Raw genomic sequence first — 20,949 nt, forward strand, 5'->3', positions numbered from 1 at the left:
TACTATGTGCTCCTCTCCTAGATATGTCCTCTGCCGTCTACATTACTATGTGCTCCTCTCCTAGACCTGTCCTCTGCCTTCTACATTACTCTGTTCTCCTCCTCCTAGATCAGTCCTCTTACTTCTCCATTAATATTTGGTACTACTCCTAAACCCGTCCTCTTTCTTCTACATTACTCTGTGCTCCTCCTCCTAGACCTGTCCTCTTCTTTCTACATTACTCTGTGCTCCTCCTTCTAGACCTGTCCTCTGCCTTCTACATTACTCTGTGCTCCTCCTTCTAGACCTGTCCTCTGCCTTCTACATTACTCTGTGCTCCTCCTCCTAGACCTGTCCTCTGCCTTCTACATTACTCTGTGCTCCTCCTTCTAGACCTGTCCTCTGCCTTCTACATTACTCTGTGCTCCTCCTTCTAGACCTGTCCTCTGCCTTCTACATTACTCTGTGCTCCTCCTTCTAGACCTGTCCTCTGCCTTGTACATTAGTTTGTGCTCCCCCTCCTGGACCTGTCCTCTACCTTCTATATTACTCTGCTCCTCCTCCTAGACCTGTCCTCTACCTTCTATATTACTCTGTGCTCCTAGTCATAGACCTGTCCTCTGCGTTCTACCTTCCTTCTCTATCCTCTTCCTCCTGGACCTGTCGTCTGCCTTCTACATTTTTCTATGCTCCTCCTCCTAGACCTGTCCTCTCCATACATCACTGATATAATTTAATTTTTCCCAATTTATAACCTGTCCTATGCATACATCTCTGTCCTAATTTGCTGATATGTAGTATTTGTGTTCACGGCCACCATCAGGGCATTACTGCCCTTAAAGGTGTATTGGGCCTGGTGAGCAGGAGCAAGAACCGAGTCCCCCCTCTTTATGCTTTTGCTCACCTGGTCCCATAGGCAGGATTCTGCCAGTTCAGTAACTTAATGTGTGCCCGCAGACACACATTCAGCTGAAATTTATTGTCATGCAGGAGGTCACTGATAGTTAACAATAGTTAAAAGCCATCAGTCAGAGGCCGGCAGCTGGCATCAGCCCCATGTTGCCAGCGTATGATGTCATTGCCATGCACCGGCTCAACCATGCCTCAAATGGATGAGGGAGAGGACACTGCTAGACCGCAGCCAGGTCATGAAAAATGTTCCTTTTTTTGTACTGAAAGCAGCAGTATGGGAACGATTAAGACACATGGAGCAGGATGGGAGAACATACGGAGCAGGATGGGAGAACATATGGAGCAGGATGGGAGAACATATGGAGCAGGATGGGAGAACATATGGGGTGAGGATGGGAGAACATATGGGGCTAAGATGGGAGGAAATATACTGGACCTCGGCCTCGTAAGAAGAAACTTTTGTTTTAGTACTGAAAGCTGCAATATGGGGCAGAATGAAGACACGTGGGGCCAGGATGGATAATATATGGGGCCGTGATGGTAGACCATATGGGGCAGGATGGCAGAATAAATCGGACAGGAGAACATATGGGGGCAGGATGGAGACATATAGGGCAATGATGGGAAAACATATGGAGCCAGGATGGGAGAACATATGGGTCGGGATGGGAAAACATGGGGCTAGGATGGGAGGAAATATACTGCACCACGGCCAGGTAAGGAGAAACTTTTCTTTTGTACTGAAAGCCACACCATGGGGCAGAATGGAGACAGAAGGGGCCAGAATGAAGAATATATGGGGCCGGGATGGGAGAACAAATGGAGGCAGGATGGGAGAACATATCGGGCAGGATGGGAGAACATATGGGGCAGGATGGGAGAACATATGGGGCAGGATGGGAGAACATATGGGGCAGGATGGGAGAACATATGGGGCAGGATGGGAGAACATATGGGGCAGGATGGGAGAACATATGGGGCAGGATGGGAGAACATATGGGGCAGGATGGAGACATATAAGGCTAGGATGGGAAAACATATTATTATTATTATACATTTTATAGCGCCATTTATTCCATGGCGCTTTACATGTGAAAAGGGGGCAAATATAGGCAAATACTTTAAACATGAGCAAAAAACAAGGCACACGGGTAAATAAGGAGGGAGGACCCTGCCCGCGAGGGCTCACAGTCTGCAGGGGATGGGTGAGGATACACTAGGAGAGGGTAGAGCTGGTTTGCGGCGGTTCAGTAGGTTGAGGATCACTGCAGGCTGTGGACTTGTCGGAAGAGGTAGGTCTTCAGGTTCTTTTTGAAGGTTTCGATGGTAGGCGAGAGTCTGGTGTGTTGTGGTACAGAGTTCCAGAGTATGGGGGAAGCACGGGAGAAGTATTGGATGCGGTTGTGGGAAGAAGAGATGAGGGGAGTAGAGGAGGAGATGTTGTGGGGATCGAAGGTTGCGTGTAGGTAAGTACCGGGAGACGAGGTCACAGATGTATGGAGGAGACAGGTTGTGGATGGCTTTGTATGTCATTGTAAGGGTTTTGAACTGAAGTCTCTTGGCGATAGGATGGGGCTAGGATGGGAGGAATATGCTGGACCACAGCCAGATAAGGAGAAACTTTTTTGAACTGAAAGCCGCAATATGGGGCAGAATGGAGACACATGGGGCCAGGAAGGAGAATATATGGGGCCAGCATGGTAGACCATATGGGACAGGATGGGAGAAAAATGGGGGCAGGATGGGAGAACATATGAGGGCAGGATCAGATGACGTGTGGAGGCAGGATGGAGACTTATAGGGCCAGGATGGGAAAATATATGGGGCCAAAATGGGAGGACATATGGGGTAGGTTGGGAGAACATATAGGACCAGGATGGGAAAACATGGAGCTATTATGGGAGGAAATATGCTGGACCGCGGCCAGGTAAGGAGAAACTTATTTTTTTTACTGAAAGTCGCAATATGGGGCAGAATGGAGACACATGGTGCCAGGATGGAGAATATATGGGGCCAGGATGAGATACCATATGGGACAGGATGAGAGAATAATTGGGGGCAGGATGGGAGAACATATGGAGGCAGGATGGAGTCCTATAAGGCCAGGATGGGAAAACATATTGGGCTAGGATGGGAGGAAATATGCTGAACCATGGTCAGGTAAGGATAAACTTTTTTTGTACTGAAAGCCAGAATATGGGGCAGAATGGAGACACATGGGGCCAGGATGGAGAATATGTGGGCCGGCATGGGAGACCATATGGGGCAGGATGAGAGAATAAATGGGAGCAGGATGGGAGAACATATGGGGGCAGGATGGAGACATATAGGGCCAGGATGGGAAAACATATGGGGCCAGAATGGAGGACATATGGGGCAGGATGGGAGAACATACAGGTGCTTCTCACAAAATTAGAATATCATCAAAAAGTTAATTTATTTCAGTTCTTCAATACAAAAAGTGAAACTCATAAATTATATACAGTCATTACAAACTGAGTGATCTATTTCAAGTTTTTATTTCTGTTAATGTTGATGATTATGTAGGTATTGTTCAGTCACTATGTGGTGGTAATATGTGGTCTGGTCACAGTGTGGTGGTATTTGCTCCTTGTATGTGGTATTATTCTGTCACTATGTGGTGGTAATATGCGGTCTGGTCACAGTGTGGTGGTATTTGCTCCTTGTATGTGATATTATTCTGTCACTATGTGGTGGTAATATGAGGTCTGGTCATGGTGTGACTATATTTATTCCTTGTTTGTTGTATTATTCAGTCACTATGTGGTGGTAATATGGGGTATGGTCATGGTGTGACTGTATTTGTCCCTTGTATGTGTTATTCTGTCACTATGTGGTGGTAATATGAGAACCACGAAAAATTGGAGTATATGTCCATAGATTATATCAAAGTTTTATTAAGTTACATAAATAACATCGACACATGTATAACAATACTTAAAAAACATGTAGAAAGAATCAGACAAGTTTAGGTAGGATGGGGCAACGGTGCTGTCCAGGTCTGACGCCAGGATTGCGGTAAGAGTACAGGGGAGGGTTTGAACACTTGATACTGAGGCATTAGCCTATGTACAGGGCTATGCTGTGTCTTTCTTATACTACCCCACTGTCTCCTGGTCTCTGAACCTACTCTATTATCCTTTGCACTGTGCATTTGACCATTATATATAGGCGTCGGTGATGGACAGCGCCGTTAGTTTGATCTGTGCTACCTAAACTTGTCTGATTCTTTCTACATGTTTTTTAAGTATTGTTATACATGTGTCGATGTTATTTATGTAACTTAATAAAACTTTGATATAATCTATGGACATATACTCCAATTTTTCGTGGTTCTCTTAGTAGCGGGGGTGTCCTGTTTTGATCTTTTGTCCCCCTTTCCTGTAGGCTCCCCCACTGGGGCTGTGAGCATGTGGAGGGACACTAGATGGTTATTGTTCTTCTTGGGTTTGTTTTATTATGTGGTGGTAATATGTAGTCTGGTCATAGTGTGGCGGTATTGTCCCTTATATGTGGTATTATTCGGTCACTAAGTGATAGTAGTATGTGGTCTAGTCATGTTGTGACAGTATTTGTCCCCTGCATGTGATATTATTTGGTCACTATGTGGTGGTAATTTGTGGTCTGGAGTGACGGCATTTGTTCCCTGTATGTGATATTGTCCAGTCACTATGTGGTGGTAATGTGTGGTCTGTTTCATGATGTGGTGGTATTTGATCCCTGTTTGTGGTATTTTTTTGGCCATTATATGGTGGTAATATGGGATCTGGTCATGGTATGGCTGTATTTGTCCATTGTATGTGGTATTATTCGGTCTCTATGTGGTGGTAATTTTGTATTGGTAATTTTAAATGATGTATGTGACACATTCCCTTGAATAAAAATAAATAAAAATATACCTAAAAAGAGTTTTGGATATTTTAAGAAATGTTTAATAGGTTAGAGTAAAGTTCAACCAAAAGAGACTACCTTGTCGTGGTGGTGGCTTAAAAAAATCTTTTGGCCAAAACAAAGGCTGATGGCTATGTATGTGATATGATGTTCAATGGGAACTGTTAATGTGTGACTGGTGAAGACGTGGCGCAAAAGTAGAGTTTGTGGGTGGTGGGACTGTGGAAGGTTCGAGGGGTGCAGACGGAGCGGGAGGGGAGCCTGGTCTCTAGGAGGCCAAAAAATTTTGCCATTATGGGGCCCTGAAATTCCTGGTGGCAGCCATGTTTGAGTTACAGGATGACTGTCATCAGGAGTCATGTGTGAGTATTGGGGTTGAAGGACGATGGATAGTAGGAGGTATGTGTGAGTATGGGGGTTATTGGACGATAGTCATCAGGTGCCATATATGAGTATGGGGATTGTAGGACAATGGTCAGCAAGAGTCATGTATAGGTATGGTGGTTGTAGAACGACAGTCATCAGGTGTCATTTATGTGTATGTGGGTTGTAAGACGATGGTCAGGAGAAGTCATGTGTGCGTATAGGGGTTGTAGCGCGACAGTCAGTGGGAGTTATGTATGAGTAGGACTCTGTCTCATCTATCTCTCTGTGTTTTTTTTTTGTAGACATCATGAGTTCCCGGATTGTAGTTCGGTTCCACACTCTTCTGTTTTTGGGAGTATTTGTTCTCCTCTCTATAGCAGGTCTGAAGCTTTCATTCAAAATCCCTGTGTTTCTTAAAATGTCCCCTGAGCCAAAGAGACAGTCCGTGACACTGGATGATGGGGTCCACATTTACCATCTGAACTTCTCACGCTTCCAGGAGGAGTTTCCCTACCTTCAGAGTTACCGCTGCTCCCTGCTGTACACCCCACAACCAGATTTGGGTCTGTCCCCTATACTGCTGCTTGCTATCAAATCTCACCCTAGGTCCAACAGTAGGAGAGCCGCCGTAAGAGAAACCTGGGCCAAACAGGTGGAAGTGATGGGGTACAGGCTTAGACCCGTCTTCCTGATGGGACTAAGTGATCGTGAGCAGCACATGGAGATCGTGAAGGTGGAGGAGGAGGAATACCGGGACATCTTACTGTGGGACTTCACAGAAGGACACAACAACCTGTCCCTCAAGGAGCGATGTTTCCTGGAGTGGCTGCACAACAACCCTCAACAGGCCGATTTTATATTCAAAGGTACGTAATTTTAAGGAGTATAAGTAAAATACACTAAACCGTAGAAAGACCCAACACCCCTACCCATCTGCGCATTTACCCTAACCATGAGAGAAAAAGAGTGAGGCCACCTTCACCTGTGGAGTCATTGTAAAATATCTGAAAACATACAAACTGCCAACAGAGCTGAGATATTCGGGAAAATTAAAGTAGACTCCTGACCCCATAATAAAATCAGAATGAAGACCAGACGACATAATTTCTGACCCTAGACCAGACCTTATAAAAAATGGAACTAGACCAAATAAAAAAATCATCCCAGTCCAGGCCCAATAACAAAAGCAGACCTCAGACCAGACCCAATAAAAAATTTTTAACTAGACCACATAATAAAATCATCCCATGCTAGGCCCAATAAAAAAATCAGACCTCAGACCAGACCACATGAAAAAAAAATTGGACCTAGACCTCATAATAATTTCAGACCCAATAATAAATTCAGTCTCCTTAATAAAATCAGACCCCAAACCAGACCCCATAATAACTTCAGACACCATAATAAATTCAGACCCCAAAATAAGTTCAGAATTCTTTCAGGTTTGTCGTGATCAAATACTTCTTTCATGCAATAAAATGCAAATTAATTGTGCAATAATCCTGCAATGTGAGTTTCTGTATTTTATTTTTAGATTCTGTCTCTCACAGGTGAAGTGTACCTACGATAAAAAATACTGACCCCTCCATTCTTTGTAGGTGGGAAAGCTTGCAAAATCGGCAGAGTATCAGATACTTATTTTCCCCACTGTGTGTATATTTATAAAATATATATATATATATATATATATATATATATATATATATATATATATATATATATATATATACACAGTATACTTCACATGCGAGATTAAATAACTGCTCCAGTCCTAATAGGATGCATGTCTCTCACCCACTCCCACCATGTAGGCTCTGTCCAAAAGTGAGGGAATACACCTGTGCAGGTCCCCACATCAGGAAACGTCACACATAATGTTCTAAAATAATTAAACCCCAGATTACAGAACATCTCAGAATCCAGAGCAGACACCGATATTAATTAGGACCCTAAACCAAGCCCCAAAATATATAAGACCGTAGAAGAAGCCCCAAATTGAATTTAGACACCTGACCATACTGCAAGATTAATCTGTATATTTGTTGTCTTCTAGTATATGACGATGGCTGTGTGTTGTCCTCTCGGTGATGACAATGCCTGTGTGTTGTCCTCTCGGTGATGACAATGCCTGTGTGTTGTCCTCTCGGTGATGACAATGCCTGTGTGTTGTCCTCTCGGTGATGACAATGCCTGTGTGTTGTTCTCTTGGTGATGACAATGGCTGTGTGCTGTCCTCTCAATGATTACAATGCCCATGTGTTGTTCTCTCGATAATGACAATGCCTGTGTGTTGTTCTCTTGGTGATGACAATGGCTGTGTGCTGTCCTCTCAGTGATGACAATGTCTGTGTGTTGTCCTTTCGTGAATGACAATGCCTATGTGTTGTCCTCTCGGTGATAACAATGCCTATGTGTTGTCCTCTCGGTGATGACGATGCCTATGTGTTGTCCTCTCGGTGATGGCAATACTTGTGTGTTGTCCTCTCGGTGATGCCAATGCCTGTATGTTGCCCTCTCAGTGATGACAATGCCTGTGTGTTGTTCTCTTGGTGATGACAATGGCTGTGTGCTGTCCTCTCAGTGATGACAATGTCTGTGTGTTGTCCTTTCGTGAATGACAATGCCTATGTCCTCTCGGTGATGCCAATGCCTGTATGTTGCCCTCTCGGTGATGACAATGCCTGTGTGTTGTCCTCTCGGTGATGACAATGCCTGTGCGTTGTCCTCTTGGTGATGACAATAACTGTGTGTTGTCCTCTCGGTGATGACAATGCCTATGTGTTGTCCTCTCGGTGATAACAATGCCTGTGTGTTGTCCTCTCGGTGATGACGATGCCTATGTGTTGTCCTCTCGATGATGACAATGCCTGTGTGTTGTCCTCTCGGTGATGACAAAGCCTGTGCGTTGTCCTCTCCGTGATGACAATGGCTGTGGGTTGTCCTCTCGATGATGACAATGCCTGTGTGTTGTCCTCTCGGTGATGACAAATCCTGTGTGTTGTCCTCTCGGTGATGACAATGCCTGTGTGTTGTCCTTTCAGTGATGACAATGCCTGTGTGTTGTCCTCTCAGTGATGACAATGCCTGTGTGTTGTCCTCTTGGTGATGACAATGCCTGTGTGTTGTCCTCTCGGTGAAGACAAATCCTGTGTGTTGTCCTCTCGGTGATGACAATGGCTGTGTGTTGTCCTCTCAGTGAAGACAAATCCTGTGTGTTGTCCTCTCGGTGATGACAATGGCTGTGTGTTGTCCTCTCAGTGATGAGAATGCCTGTGTGTTGTCCTCTCGGTGATGACATTGCCTATGTGTTCTCCTCTGGGTGATGACAATGCCTGTGTGTTGTCCTCTCAGTGATGACAATGCCTGTGTGTTGTCCTCTCAGTGATGACAATGCCTGTGTGTTGTCCTCTCAATGATGACAATGCCTGTGTGTTGTCCTCTCGGTGATGACAATGCCTGTGTGTTGTCCTCTCGGTGATGACAATGCCTGTGTGTTGTCCTCTCAGTGATGACAATGCCTGTGTGTTGTCCTCTCGGTAATGACAATGCCTGTGTGTTGTCCTCTCGGTGATGACATTGCCTATGTGTTCTCCTCTCGGTGATGACAATGCCTGTGTGTTGTCCTTTCAGTGATGACAATGCCTGTGTGTTGTCCTCTCGGTAATGACAATGCCTGTGTGTTGTCCTCTCGGTGACGACAATGCCTGTGTGTTGTCCTCTCGGTGATGACAATGCCTGTGTGTTGTCCTCTCGGTGATGACATTGCCTATGTGTTCTCCTCCCGGTGATGACAATGCCTGTGTGTTGTCCTTTCAGTGATGACAATGCCTGTGTGTTGTCCTCTCAGTGATGACAATGCCTGTGTGTTGTCCTCTCGGTGATGACAATGCCTGTGTGTTGTCCTCTCGGTGACGACAATGCCTGTGTGTTTTCAGGTAAATGTTGTAAGCAGATAATTTTATTTTGTGCAGTCAATAAAAAAAAAAGACAGGTAGAAATGAACACTCAGGATACGCAACACATGCGTTTGTTTCTGCCTGTCACCCCATGCATACTGCAATCTGTCTGACTGATGAAGGTCATTGTAGGACCCAAACGTTTCTTTATTATTGGATTGTCTGCACAAAATAAAATTCTGCTTGCAACATTTACTTGAGTGCCAAGTTTTCGGCAAGATTTTTATGGGTTAGGATCCTACTTGGCACCATCCACAAGAGTGCCGTAATTACCAATTTTAATGCCTGTGTGTTGTCCTCTCAGTGATGACAATGCCATTGTGTTGTCCTCTCGGTGATGACAATGCCTGTGTGTTGTCCTCTTGGTGATGACAATGCCTGTATGCTGTCCTCTCGATAATGACAATGTCTGTGTGTTGTCATTTCTGTGATGACAATGTCTGTGTGTTGTCTTCTAGGTGATGACGATGCCTGTGTGCTGTCTTCTAGGTGATGGCAATGTCTCTGTATTGTCTTCTGGGTGATGAAGATGCCTATGTGTTCTCTCCTAGGTATTGCTGGTGCCTGGGTATTGTTATTGCTTAAGAGATGACAATGCCTTTGTTTTGTTAGTGTTGTTTTCTTGGTGTTGATGTCTGTTGATACTTGTCACTGTGTGTTGTTTTCTTAGTGCTGATTAAACTTGTGTGTTCTCTCCTAGGTCATGTTCATGCCTGTGTGTTGTTCTGTTGGTGTTGATGCCTTTTGATGCTCGTCACTGTGTGTTCTCTTGGTGTTGATGTCTGTTGATACTTGTCACTGTGTGCTGTTTTCTTGGTGATGATGATACTTGTGTGCTGTCTCCTAGGTGATGCTGATGCCTGGGTGTTGTTGTTTAGGTGATGACGATGCCTTTGTTTTGTTTTGTTTGTTTTCTTGGTTTGATGCCTGTAGATGTTTCTCCCTGTGTGTTTTTCTCTTGGTGTTGATGCTTGCTGATGCTTGTCACTGTGTCTTGTTTTCTTGGTGTTGATGTCTGTTGATACTTGTCACTGCGTGCTGTTTTCTTGATGATCATGATGATACTTGTTTGTTCTTTCCTAGGTGATACTGATGCCTGTATGTTGTTGTTTAGGTGATGACCATGCCTAGGTTTTGTTGGTGTTGTTTTCTTGGTGTTGATATCTGTTGATGCTTGTTACTGTGTGTTGTTTTTTCTTGTTGTTGATGATGCTTGTGTGTTCTCTTCTAGGTGAATAATCTTGATTATAACATGGTTTATCGTTTGGTGATGACAATGTTTTATCTTTTAGGTGATGATGATCTGTTTGTGAATCCATCCTCCTTGGTTCGATATATAAATGAGAATGCGTCGTCTCCGTTCCAGCTGCACGGGGCCCTACAGAGGCACTCTGTTGTCCTTCGATACTCCAAATACAAAATCTCCTATACCTTGTTCCCCAACGTGAAATATCCTTACTTCCTTTCTGGAGGAGGCTTCCTTTTCTCGGCAGCTTCGGTCCGGTCCCTGTATCACGCCTCCCTGCGGCTTCCTGTCTTTCCACTGGATGATGTTTATTTAGGCTTCTTGTGTTTGGCTGCAAATCTCACTCTCCGCCATAACAATCTCTTTTATGTTTTTGGACTGAGGTTTGACCCTTGTAACTACCAGCGAGCTCTTGTGGTGCACAGAGTGGATCCTGGGTACCTGCTACAAATCTGGAATCAGGTCCAAGAAGCGCACTGCCTGACCGGACCCAACATCAAGTGATGGGGTCAATCGGAAACATGAAGCGATAAGACGGATGGAGGGGCCCAATGACTGGAAATCCAGCTGAGAGCACAGACCCCGCGTGTTAGTGCTCACATCAGAGCTCATGGCTCATCATAGGACCTGTTTATCGGAGTCTTCAGGGTTATCTCCGTAGGTCACTGGATGATCTCGCTCAGTGCTGCACAGACTTGTCTTTAGGACTCGTGAACTAAGGCTGGAAGCCTGGAAACAATAAAGGATTTGGGTTTTATCTGTCGGCTGCCTTGAGTTTTGTGGGTAAAATATTAATTTGGGACAAAGGCTTATTTATTCCAATCTCCATTTCCACTGCACTATGTATCAATGGATCAGGGATTTATATGGTGGTTTGATGTTTTACAGTCTGGACTTTTGCAGCAGCTGACTGACACTGAATGAGCCTGAGTGTACCAGACACTACTGAATAGCATAGATTTGGTCAGATGTGGGGAGACCCCCGTCCCACCCGAGCAGCTTCATGTTGTATGTTTTTAGGTACATCTCTAATTAAAAAAAATTCCAAGCTATTGAAGAATCGCTCTGTTTTCAGTAGCTACCGTGCCATTTCTGTAATAATTTTGACATAAAACTATTTGGTAAAATTTACCCTTTATAATTCATATTGACCAAGAGCATGAGGAAGGAGCAGAGAGAGGCAGAGGGACACATACACAGGAGCTGCTGCTTTCTAGTAAGTGTTTTATCTCACACTGAACCTATGTTCACAGTTACATTGCTGTACTGTGTGCTGCTTCGACTAGGTGTTTTATCGTATCCAGTGATGTATTCGCAGCTACACTACTTAATACTGCTGCTTCTAATATGTGTTTTATCTCATTCCAGTGCTGGGTTCACAGCTACAGTTCATAATACTTCTGTACAATGTCCCTCCATGCTGCTTCTATTAAGTGTTTTATCTCACCCCAGTGCTGGATTCACAGCTACAGTTAATAATACTTCTATACAATGTCCCTCCATGCTGCTTCTATTAAGTGTTTTATCTCACTCCAGTTCTGGATTCACAGTTACAGTTCATAATACTTCTGTACAATGTTCCCCCATGCTGCTTCTAGTAAGTGTTTTATCTCACCCCAGTTCTGGATTCACAGCTACAGTTCATAATACTTCTGTACAATGTCCCCCCATGCTGCTTCTAGCAATTGTTTTATCGCACTCTAGTTCTGAATTCACAGCTGCAGTTCATAATACTTCTGTACAATGTCCCCCCATGCTGCTTCTTTTAAGTGTTTTATATCAACTCAGTGATGAATTCACAGCTACACTACTTAATACTGCTGCTTTTAATATGTGTTTTATGTCACTCCGGTGCTGGATTCACAGCTACTGTCCATACTACTCCTATACAAATGTCCCTCATGCTGCTTCTAGCATATCTTTTCCAAGCGGGAGTTAAATGAACCTAAGCAGGTACAGAGCCCACTAAAAACCTGTACAACAGTGGGAATGTAATTCACGGATTGCCCAATGAAAGACCAGTATAGCTGCTGGATCTATGAGACGCAAGAAATGTCTAAAGTGCACATAGGGTTCACATATATGATGAGGTACATTCAGTTAGAGGTCAGTAGAGGGGCAGTACAGTCCAAAAAATGTAGTATAGGGAAAGTCATTTACCGTTCCCGTAGTGGACTGATGTCCACAATGTGAGGTCCCAGACGGTGTTTAGATGCTATGTACGGAGGAAGACCAGGCTGCAAGTACCTGTATTGGACCGGGTCTGGAACTGCTGAGGCTGCGTCTCTTGTTTCCTGGGGGAAGGCAAAAAGGACTGGGGGTCTGACCCGAAAGCTGGGGGTGCAGTTATAAGTGAAAGCACGCGCAGTGTCGGGCAGTTTCCAGATGGCAGTGAGAGAGGCAAGGTGAGTGCGCAGCGAGCTCCAATGGGTGCGCAGCCAGGCCGCAACGACACGCGGTGCTGATCTTCCAAGCTGTGGCCTCACACTTATTCTACAGTGAGGAGATGAATAAAATCGGCGACTCCTCCAGCCATCAGCGGGGATTCGGCCACTGTGTTCAGGTCCTGCGTGCTGGCAGTGTGTGGCTGGTGCAGGACCTGTGTGACGTGGATGCTCATGTGATGCCGCGTGACTGGCAAACGGTACGAGGCGCTGAGCGGACCTCCTTCCTACACGTTTCGGAAACTCCGGTTTCCTTCCTCATGGATGGTCCTGCTCATGGTGGAAAGACTTTAAGTTCCTTTGCTAATGATCAACAGGTGTGTATTAGTAGAAGCCAAGCAGTTCTGCTTCACTGTGTAACCCCTTAGGTATCAAGGCGTCCATCATACAGATCCACCGGCTCTCTGCTCGGGACATCAGATTTCTATACTTCCCTTTTCTCCAATGTTGGTGGACAATTTCTATTCCCATTCCCGCCATGTCCTGCACTGAGCCCCGCGATGTTCCACAAAGAGTTGTGACAAGGGAGGACCTGTGAATATTTTCTTTCTATTTCTGATGTGTTCATTAAATCTCACATTCGTCGGACATTTTGTGCGGCCTACATACAGCTTATTACAGGGGTATGTGATTGTGTATATCGCCCCAGGGGTGGGGCACGTAATGAAATCCCCAATATTATATTCAATAGATCGGCCTCCGTGCTGAAGTCCCAAGGTTTGGAGCAGTTCCGGTGAAGACGCATAAATTGGCTTTTAGGGACGTTAATCGGCCAACATGGCAGATGGCAGCCATCTATTGGAGTGAAGATACGGGACTCTGGGCTTGTGGAAGGTGCGGCTGTGAAGGGCGAAGTCCTCCACAACGATCTTCAGGTCTAAAGAATTGATTGTTTCAACACTGATAGTGGATGTGAATTTTCTTATTATAATATCTATTTTGATAACGGTGTGGTTGTTGTCATATTTGCAGCAGAACCTTTCTTTATACATGTTAGCCGGAGTATTACCACAGCAGCGCGTGTTACTTCATATAAGCAGCAGAATCCAACGTAAGGCAAACTGTGTTTAATATATGCAGCTTGAACTGGAACAAAATAAGAAAGCTTTGACAGTAACTACCGATATAATCTAGTCCATGTAACACATGTCTCTCTGTGAAGGAAACAGCAGCAGACTGATGCAATCAGTGAGTGTCCTCTGACCCTTTTTTTTTTTTTTTACAAACTTTAACAATCACAGCATAGCTGACAAATGAACACTCATAGACATTCAATGCAGACTACAACAGGAATGGAGTTGTTGCATTTAAACTTATTCCAACACCCCCACTCAACAACTGCTTATCCTGTTAGTCCCATTGCAGTTCTGAATTCTTCAAACTTGGCTCTTGACAATGGCTTTGTCAAAACATCTGCTAACATCTTGTCAGATTCACAGTAAACAAACTTTAGAACTTCACGCTCTACTAAGTCACGCAAGTGATGATGTTTAACATCAATGTGCTTTGTTCTTGCACTTATCCTTTCACTGCTGGCGAGCTTGATACATCCTTGGTTGTCCTCATAGATAACAGTTGGTTCAGCTAGTGGTTTGCCGAATTCTTCCAAAAGTTGCTTCAACCAAATTAACTCTTGACTTGCATGAGCAGCTGATGTATATTCTGCTTCTGTAGAAGACAATGCAACTGACACTTGTTTTCTACTCGACCATGAGATTGAAGTGTGTCCTAACTTGAACAAGTAACCACTTGTTGATCTTCGATCACTTGAGTCTCCAGCCCAATCTGCATCTACATATCCTCTGAGAATTAGATCTCCTGATGCAGAAATCTTTAGACTTAACTCTTGGGTTGCCTTAAGATACTGAAGAAGTCTCTTAATTGCATTCCAATCTCTTTGGCGTGGCTTGCTTACACGTCGGCAGAGAATTCCCACTGTGGCTGAGATATCTGGACGGGTTGTGGTTGCTATGTATAGAAGTGCCCCCACTGCTTGTCTGTAACTGTCATTTGTGGGTAGCAGATCTTCTTCTCCTTCCAATTTTAGGTAAGATGGATCCATTGGAGTTGATATGCCTTTGGCTTCTGACATTCCAAACTGGTTTAGAACTGTGGAGATTTTAGAATTTTGATTAAGAAGAAAACTTCCATCTTCCTCTCTCTGGATTTGGATTCCCAAATAGTATGTCACATCTCCAAGGTCCTTGGTCTCGAAATGCTTGTTCAGAATTTGACCTAGTTTTGAAATTTCTCTCTCTTCTTGATGCGCTATTATTACATCATCCACATATAGAATAACATACATCCAATCTTGTGATACACTTTTTGTATACAAACATGGATCCGCTTGAGACCTTTTAAATCCTTCGTCGATTAACACTTTGTTCATCTTAGTGTTCCATGCTCTTGCTGATTGCTTAAGGCCATAGAGAGATTTTTGCATTCTGCAAACAAGGTTCTCTTTACCCCTTTTAACATAGCCTTCTGGTTGAGTCATGTACAGCTCTTCTTCAATGTCTCCATGTAGAAAGGCTGTTTTGATGTCAAAATGTCTTACTTTCATCTGCTGAACAGCAGCTATGGATAATAAAGTTCTGAATGTAGTTTGCTTGGCAACTGGAGCAAAAGTAGCATCATAATCTTCACCATATTTTTGTGAATATCCTTTTGCGACCAATCTTGCTTTAAAACGGTGAATATTACCTTCGGAGTCATATTTGTTCTTAAAGACCCACTTACATCCAATTGCTTTCTTGCCTTGAGGTAGCTCTGTGAGCTCCCATGTTTTGAGCTTATGAAGGGATTCCATTTCTTCATCAGCAGCTTTTATCCATTTTTGCTTCTTATGAATAGGCAGTTTTTGCATTTCCTGCCATGACTGTGGCTCTTCTTCTGGAATTGATCTGACCATATAAGAAAGGCGTTTAGCTGGAATTCCTTTATTTGATCTTTCTGATCTTCTGATCTCCTGAGGTTGGCTTGGTTCTTCTGTTTCTTTTTCAGTACTTTCAGAGCATATCCAGACTTCAGTATTTTCTTTGAGATTCTCTTCAATGTCTGGAATCACTGACTGAAATTCTTGTTCCTTAGGTTGAATTATTTGCGTAACCTCATGAAATTTGAGCGATACTGAGTTTTCATCAATCACTACATCTCTGCTGATTGTTACTGTGTTGGTCTGTGGATGCAGGATTCTGTATCCTTTCTGAGTTTCACTGTACCCCACAAGAACTCCTTCCTTTGCATGAGATTCCCACTTAGAACGTTTTTCTTTGGGAACATGCACAAAAGTTTTGCTTCCGAATATCCTGAGATGCTTCAGGTTGGGCTTCTCACAGTTCCATAGCTCATATGGAGTTTTACTTGTAGCTTTACTTGGCAGTCGATTTTGAAGATAGGTAGCAGTCATGATGGCTTCTCCCCAATATGTTGTAGGTAGGTTTCCATCAAATAGCATACTTCTTCCACTTTCACAAAGAGTTCGGTTCTTTCTCTCTGCTGTGCCATTCTGCTCTGGGTTGTATGGAACGGTTGTCTGGAACACGATTCCATTCTTTTTCAGGATGGTTTGCACTTTACCACTTGTATATTCAGTTCCATTATCTGCTCGCAGTACCTTTGGTATTCTTCCAAATTTGTTAAGAACTGCAGCAAGATATTCTTCAAGTTTCTGTGGAACTTCATCTTTACTTTGAAGTAGGTAAGTAACAGTATATCTGGAATAATCATCAATGAATGTGAGAAAATATCTCTTCTTGCTGGGAGTAAGAACACTCATTGGACCACACACATCTGTATGTATCAAATCCAGTATCTGTGCAGATTTAGTAGTGCTTACTTTAGGAAACGATTTTCTGGACATTTTCCCTTTTAGGCAACTTGTGCACTTCATTGTTTGATTACACTGGTTGATTGCAATACCATTTGCAAGTTGAGCTAGTTTCTTTACTGCTTCTGGATCTCTGTGGCCTAGGCGTCTGTGCCACACATGAATACAGTCCTTATGAAAATCTTGTCTAGCACTGTAAACAGTTTCATTGCATTTCAGCTGATAAAGTTCATCTTTGATTTTTCCTTCGGCAAGGGTATGACCCTTCTTTGAAATGATGCATCTGTCATCCTTAAATGTAACTATATTTCCTTGTTGTGCAAGCTTCTTTACAGATAAAAGGTTACTTTCAAGTTTGGGAACATACAGCACGTCTTTAACTGGGATTTTTCTGACTTGTGCTGAGGATTGAACTTGACAATGGAAATAACCATCTCCTATTCCTTCTGATGTCATATAGTGACCATTAGCTAAAATTACCTTTTCAGACTTGCTTTCATCTAGATTAATGAAGAAATCCTTATCACGTGTCATGTGAGCAGTCGCTCCAGAGTCAATACACCAAACATGGTTTGCATATGGGCTTGTGCTGACCCCAAATGCAGTCGCAATACATGCATCTTCCTTCTTTACAGCTGTTTTAACCTTTTGATGACTGTCCTGCTTTTTAAACTGATTCATTCTTGCTTTCCACACTCTGCAGTCTGCTTTAAGGTGACCAGGCTTTTTACAGACAAAACATTCACGAGTTTCCTTTAAATGACTCTGAGCTTTAGAAAAGTACTGTGTCTTTAATGCTGTTTCTGCTTTGCATATATTATTGCTAATAGTCTCTGACTTTCTCTTGTATTCATCTGCAAGTTTCCCTTTCACATATTCTAGTGTGAGTTCATCATCTGGTCTGGCATCTAATGCAGTCACAAGCGTGTCATAACTTTCTGGAAGACCACTTAATAGTAATGCAGCAACATGAAAATCTTTAATTTCTTCACCAATACCCCTTAGGCGTTCCACAATCTCTAGGGTGTTTCTGATATAGTCCTGCATATGCTGGCCATCACTTAATTTAGACTGATACAGCTTTCTCATAAGATATAGCTTATTGCTGAGATTTGACCTTTCATGCACTTTCTGTAATTCTTCCCACATTTTCTTTGCAGTATCACATTTGCATACATGTACAATCTGGTTATCATCTATGCTGAGGGAAATAGTGCTTTGTGCTTTCTGATCAGTCTCTAGCCAATCACCCGGTACTGGGTCAGGCACAGGCTGTTCAATACATTTCCATGTACCCTCTCTTATAAGTAACATCTTTACCTTGAATTTCCAGGAGCTGTAATTGTGATTTGTGAGACTTGGCACTGTGTACTTCACTGCATTCCTTTCTGTAGACATTCTTGTCTCTTGTACCTCTTTTTTTTTTGTTTGTTACTGGCCCTTTAAGCTGCGCTGTCCGGTGCTCTGTACACTGCGGTACCTTTGCGTTCCGGTGTCCTTGTATTCCGGGGGTTCCTCTGTGCTGTCTGCGCTTGGCTCGCTGCTTATTCCGGTGACTGGGCTTTTTACCATTTACTTTCCGGTGGCTGGGCCCATAACCTGTTAGCCGGAGTATTACCACAGCAGCGCGTGTTACTTCATATAAGCAGCAGAATCCAACGTAAGGCAAACTGTGTTTAATATATGCAGCTTGAACTGGAACAAAATAAGAAAGCTTTGACAGTAACTACCGATATAATCTAGTCCATGTAACACATGTCTCTCTGTGAAGGAAACAGCAGCAGACTGATGCAATCAGTGAGTGTCCTCTGACCCTTTTTTTTTTTTTTTACAAACTTTAACAATCACAGCATAGCTGACAAATGAACACTCATAGACATTCAATGCAGACTACAACAGGAATGGAGTTGTTGCATTTAAACTTATTCCAACAATACATCAGCGCCACTAAGTGCAACCCCTGTTCACAAACTTTAACCAAAAACACTATTTTACTTGGCAGCGGTGTATTGACCTTACAATGGGCGACTTATGATCAAACAGAAAAGACCGACAAGCTGCTCCTGATCCCAACAAAGAAAATATCAATAAAATACAAGAATCTTTACAAATATTGGAGCAACTGTTATTAAAAGAAAAAAAGAATGTGGGTAGTTGCCTCGTTACAGCGCTACATAGCCAATGACTGTATCCCAAAGGGTTAATTGCTTACAAATCTCTATCGGGGATATTGGAGACCAAAACACATTGTCAAAATGGGATTCAATGTTCAGAACTTTCCCCAAATAGACTGTTTTATCTATTATTGAGGAAAGTGTAAGGAGGTGACAGAGTCCGTCAGGTGTCTTCCCCCCCGTGGACACTGTACACATGTATCACGTGCGGCACCTTATCGTTTACTAATGTTAATGTATTGTTGCTGTAGACTTTATGTACTGTAATGTGATGTGTGTTATGTATAGAAGTAGGGATAGGCACATTAGAGATAGGGAATAGGCACATTAGTTTAGGAATAGACAGCATAGGGGTTTTCCAGTGGGGAGATGTTATGATGCAGTACAGTGCAGAGCATTGAGGATATAGTGAAGCACCTCCTGGTTTAGCTCAGTCAGGATGTAGCAGTGAACAGTGATAGTCTGCCAGCCATGGGGATAAAGCTGCTACGGCAGGAAGGGGCCCCCGGCTGAGGAATGTGCTAACGGTCCCACCGCAAGAGGATCCGGGGCCTAAGGTAGGGATTGGGCACAGCTGAGATGGCAAGCCTTCTACCTTCTCCTTCAGAGTCCGGATGAGGGGAATAAGAGGAAGATGGTGGACCTAGGGGTGCGGGTGTCATAGACGAGACAGAGATTGTCCGGGAGAGAGAAATAGAGATTGCAAGAAGACCAAGAGATTGCCTGATGGGACAGGGATTATCCAGGGGGACTGAGCTGATCAACAGGAAGAACAGAGATTGTCAGGGAAAGCCTCAGGATTGACACTGCAAAGGAATTGTATATCATCAGTGACGAAAACCCTATGTTTAAGTAAAGTTGTACTGTTCAGCATGAACATAGAGCCTGGAGTGATTTGTGGGATCCGTAGATCTAAAGCCGGAGTGACAGAGAACGAGGGGACGTCAGCAACTGATGTGAGTGTTCTGCTGCGCCCGCTGCACATGCAGCGGAAGGGACATAGTATTTCATCTGTGGGGCCCCAGGGTGTGGGAACACTAAAGCTCGTTGCCACGACTACCACCCTTGCCCCTTACCGAATAATACAAAATAAAGAGGCATTATCAACTAAAAAACGGAGGAAATTTGGGAGAGACTATTCCAGAATGTGAATTTCGTAATACTTTGAGAACCGAACAAATTTTAAGTTATCGACGAAGTGGATGGAAGTCCAATAACTGACACTCCATCGGGAGACAGATTTTCCGTGTACCCTACTTCAGAAGGGAACAATTCCTTTTCCCCTCGTCCATCTACTTCCAGATCTTCTAACCACAAAGAACCCAAACTCCATCTATTACTGACAACTTACCCTCTGACGGTCCTATGGATAGGGAGAATCCCCCTCTAATACCACCGTCCACACCTACAGTTATTCAACCATTGGAATCAAATGAGGGCACATCCACTGTAAGAATCAATAGAAACAAAGACCCTACACAAAATACAACTAGGGAGAAATCGAAAAGTACAGGAAATGCAACCTCTAGCCAACAGATCCGCAAAAAAACAAATTACTAAGTCGGCCCAAGAAGACACGTAGGAGGAGGCTGCCGAGGGGCGAAATTCACCCAAAAGAAATGAAATAGAACCAATTCGAAGGAACAGTCTATTTATAATTGGAGAAGCATACTCTAGATCAGAGTGAAGTAGCCTCGCTGGACAAAGGCCTCAAGTGCGTCCCTGCCAGTCAATTCGACAAATTCCAGGATTTCATAGGCATTAAACTCTTTATGAGAAATCTGGATATTCAAAACTTTTTAAAATAATACTAATAAAGGATTCAATGACCAAGCCCAAATCAATGCCTACGTACATACCAACTTACGAAATAAATCACATTTTCACCCCCTCAATGAATACTCGGAACCATTTGAAACTTAAAAAAACCCGTAATGGACGATATACGTAAAATCAGTGATAAGAGATGCTCTACATACAAGTACAATCTAACATTTCATGGACAAAGAGCTGTCAGATCTTTACAAGACAACAAAAGATAGTGATACGTCCAGCAGATAAGGGGGATCGTACTATTAGACCAGGATCAGTACCATACTCCTAAGCGATACACGCACCTATAAAAAAAATA

At 43.5% G+C, this 20,949-nt stretch overlaps 1 protein-coding gene across 2 annotated transcripts in view; it reads left to right on the top strand.

Annotated features, from left to right (window-relative positions):
• The window catches only part of LOC143774178 (N-acetyllactosaminide beta-1,3-N-acetylglucosaminyltransferase 3-like), a 91,834-nt gene extending 80,706 nt beyond the window's left edge, over positions 1-11,128 (top strand). For both annotated transcript variants that reach the window (XM_077261537.1, XM_077261536.1), the window contains exons 2-3: positions 5,472-6,035; positions 10,418-11,128. In XM_077261537.1, coding sequence (XP_077117652.1) covers positions 5,477-6,035; positions 10,418-10,875 — 1,017 coding nt within the window. In that variant the 5' untranslated portion in view covers positions 5,472-5,476 and the 3' untranslated portion in view covers positions 10,876-11,128. The remainder of the gene's footprint in view (positions 1-5,471; positions 6,036-10,417) is intronic.
• Positions 11,129-20,949: the final 9,821 nt, after the last annotated feature.

The sequence above is a fragment of the Ranitomeya variabilis genome, chromosome 5, assembly GCF_051348905.1.
Source record: "Ranitomeya variabilis isolate aRanVar5 chromosome 5, aRanVar5.hap1, whole genome shotgun sequence".
Lineage (NCBI taxonomy): Eukaryota > Metazoa > Chordata > Amphibia > Anura > Dendrobatidae > Ranitomeya > Ranitomeya variabilis.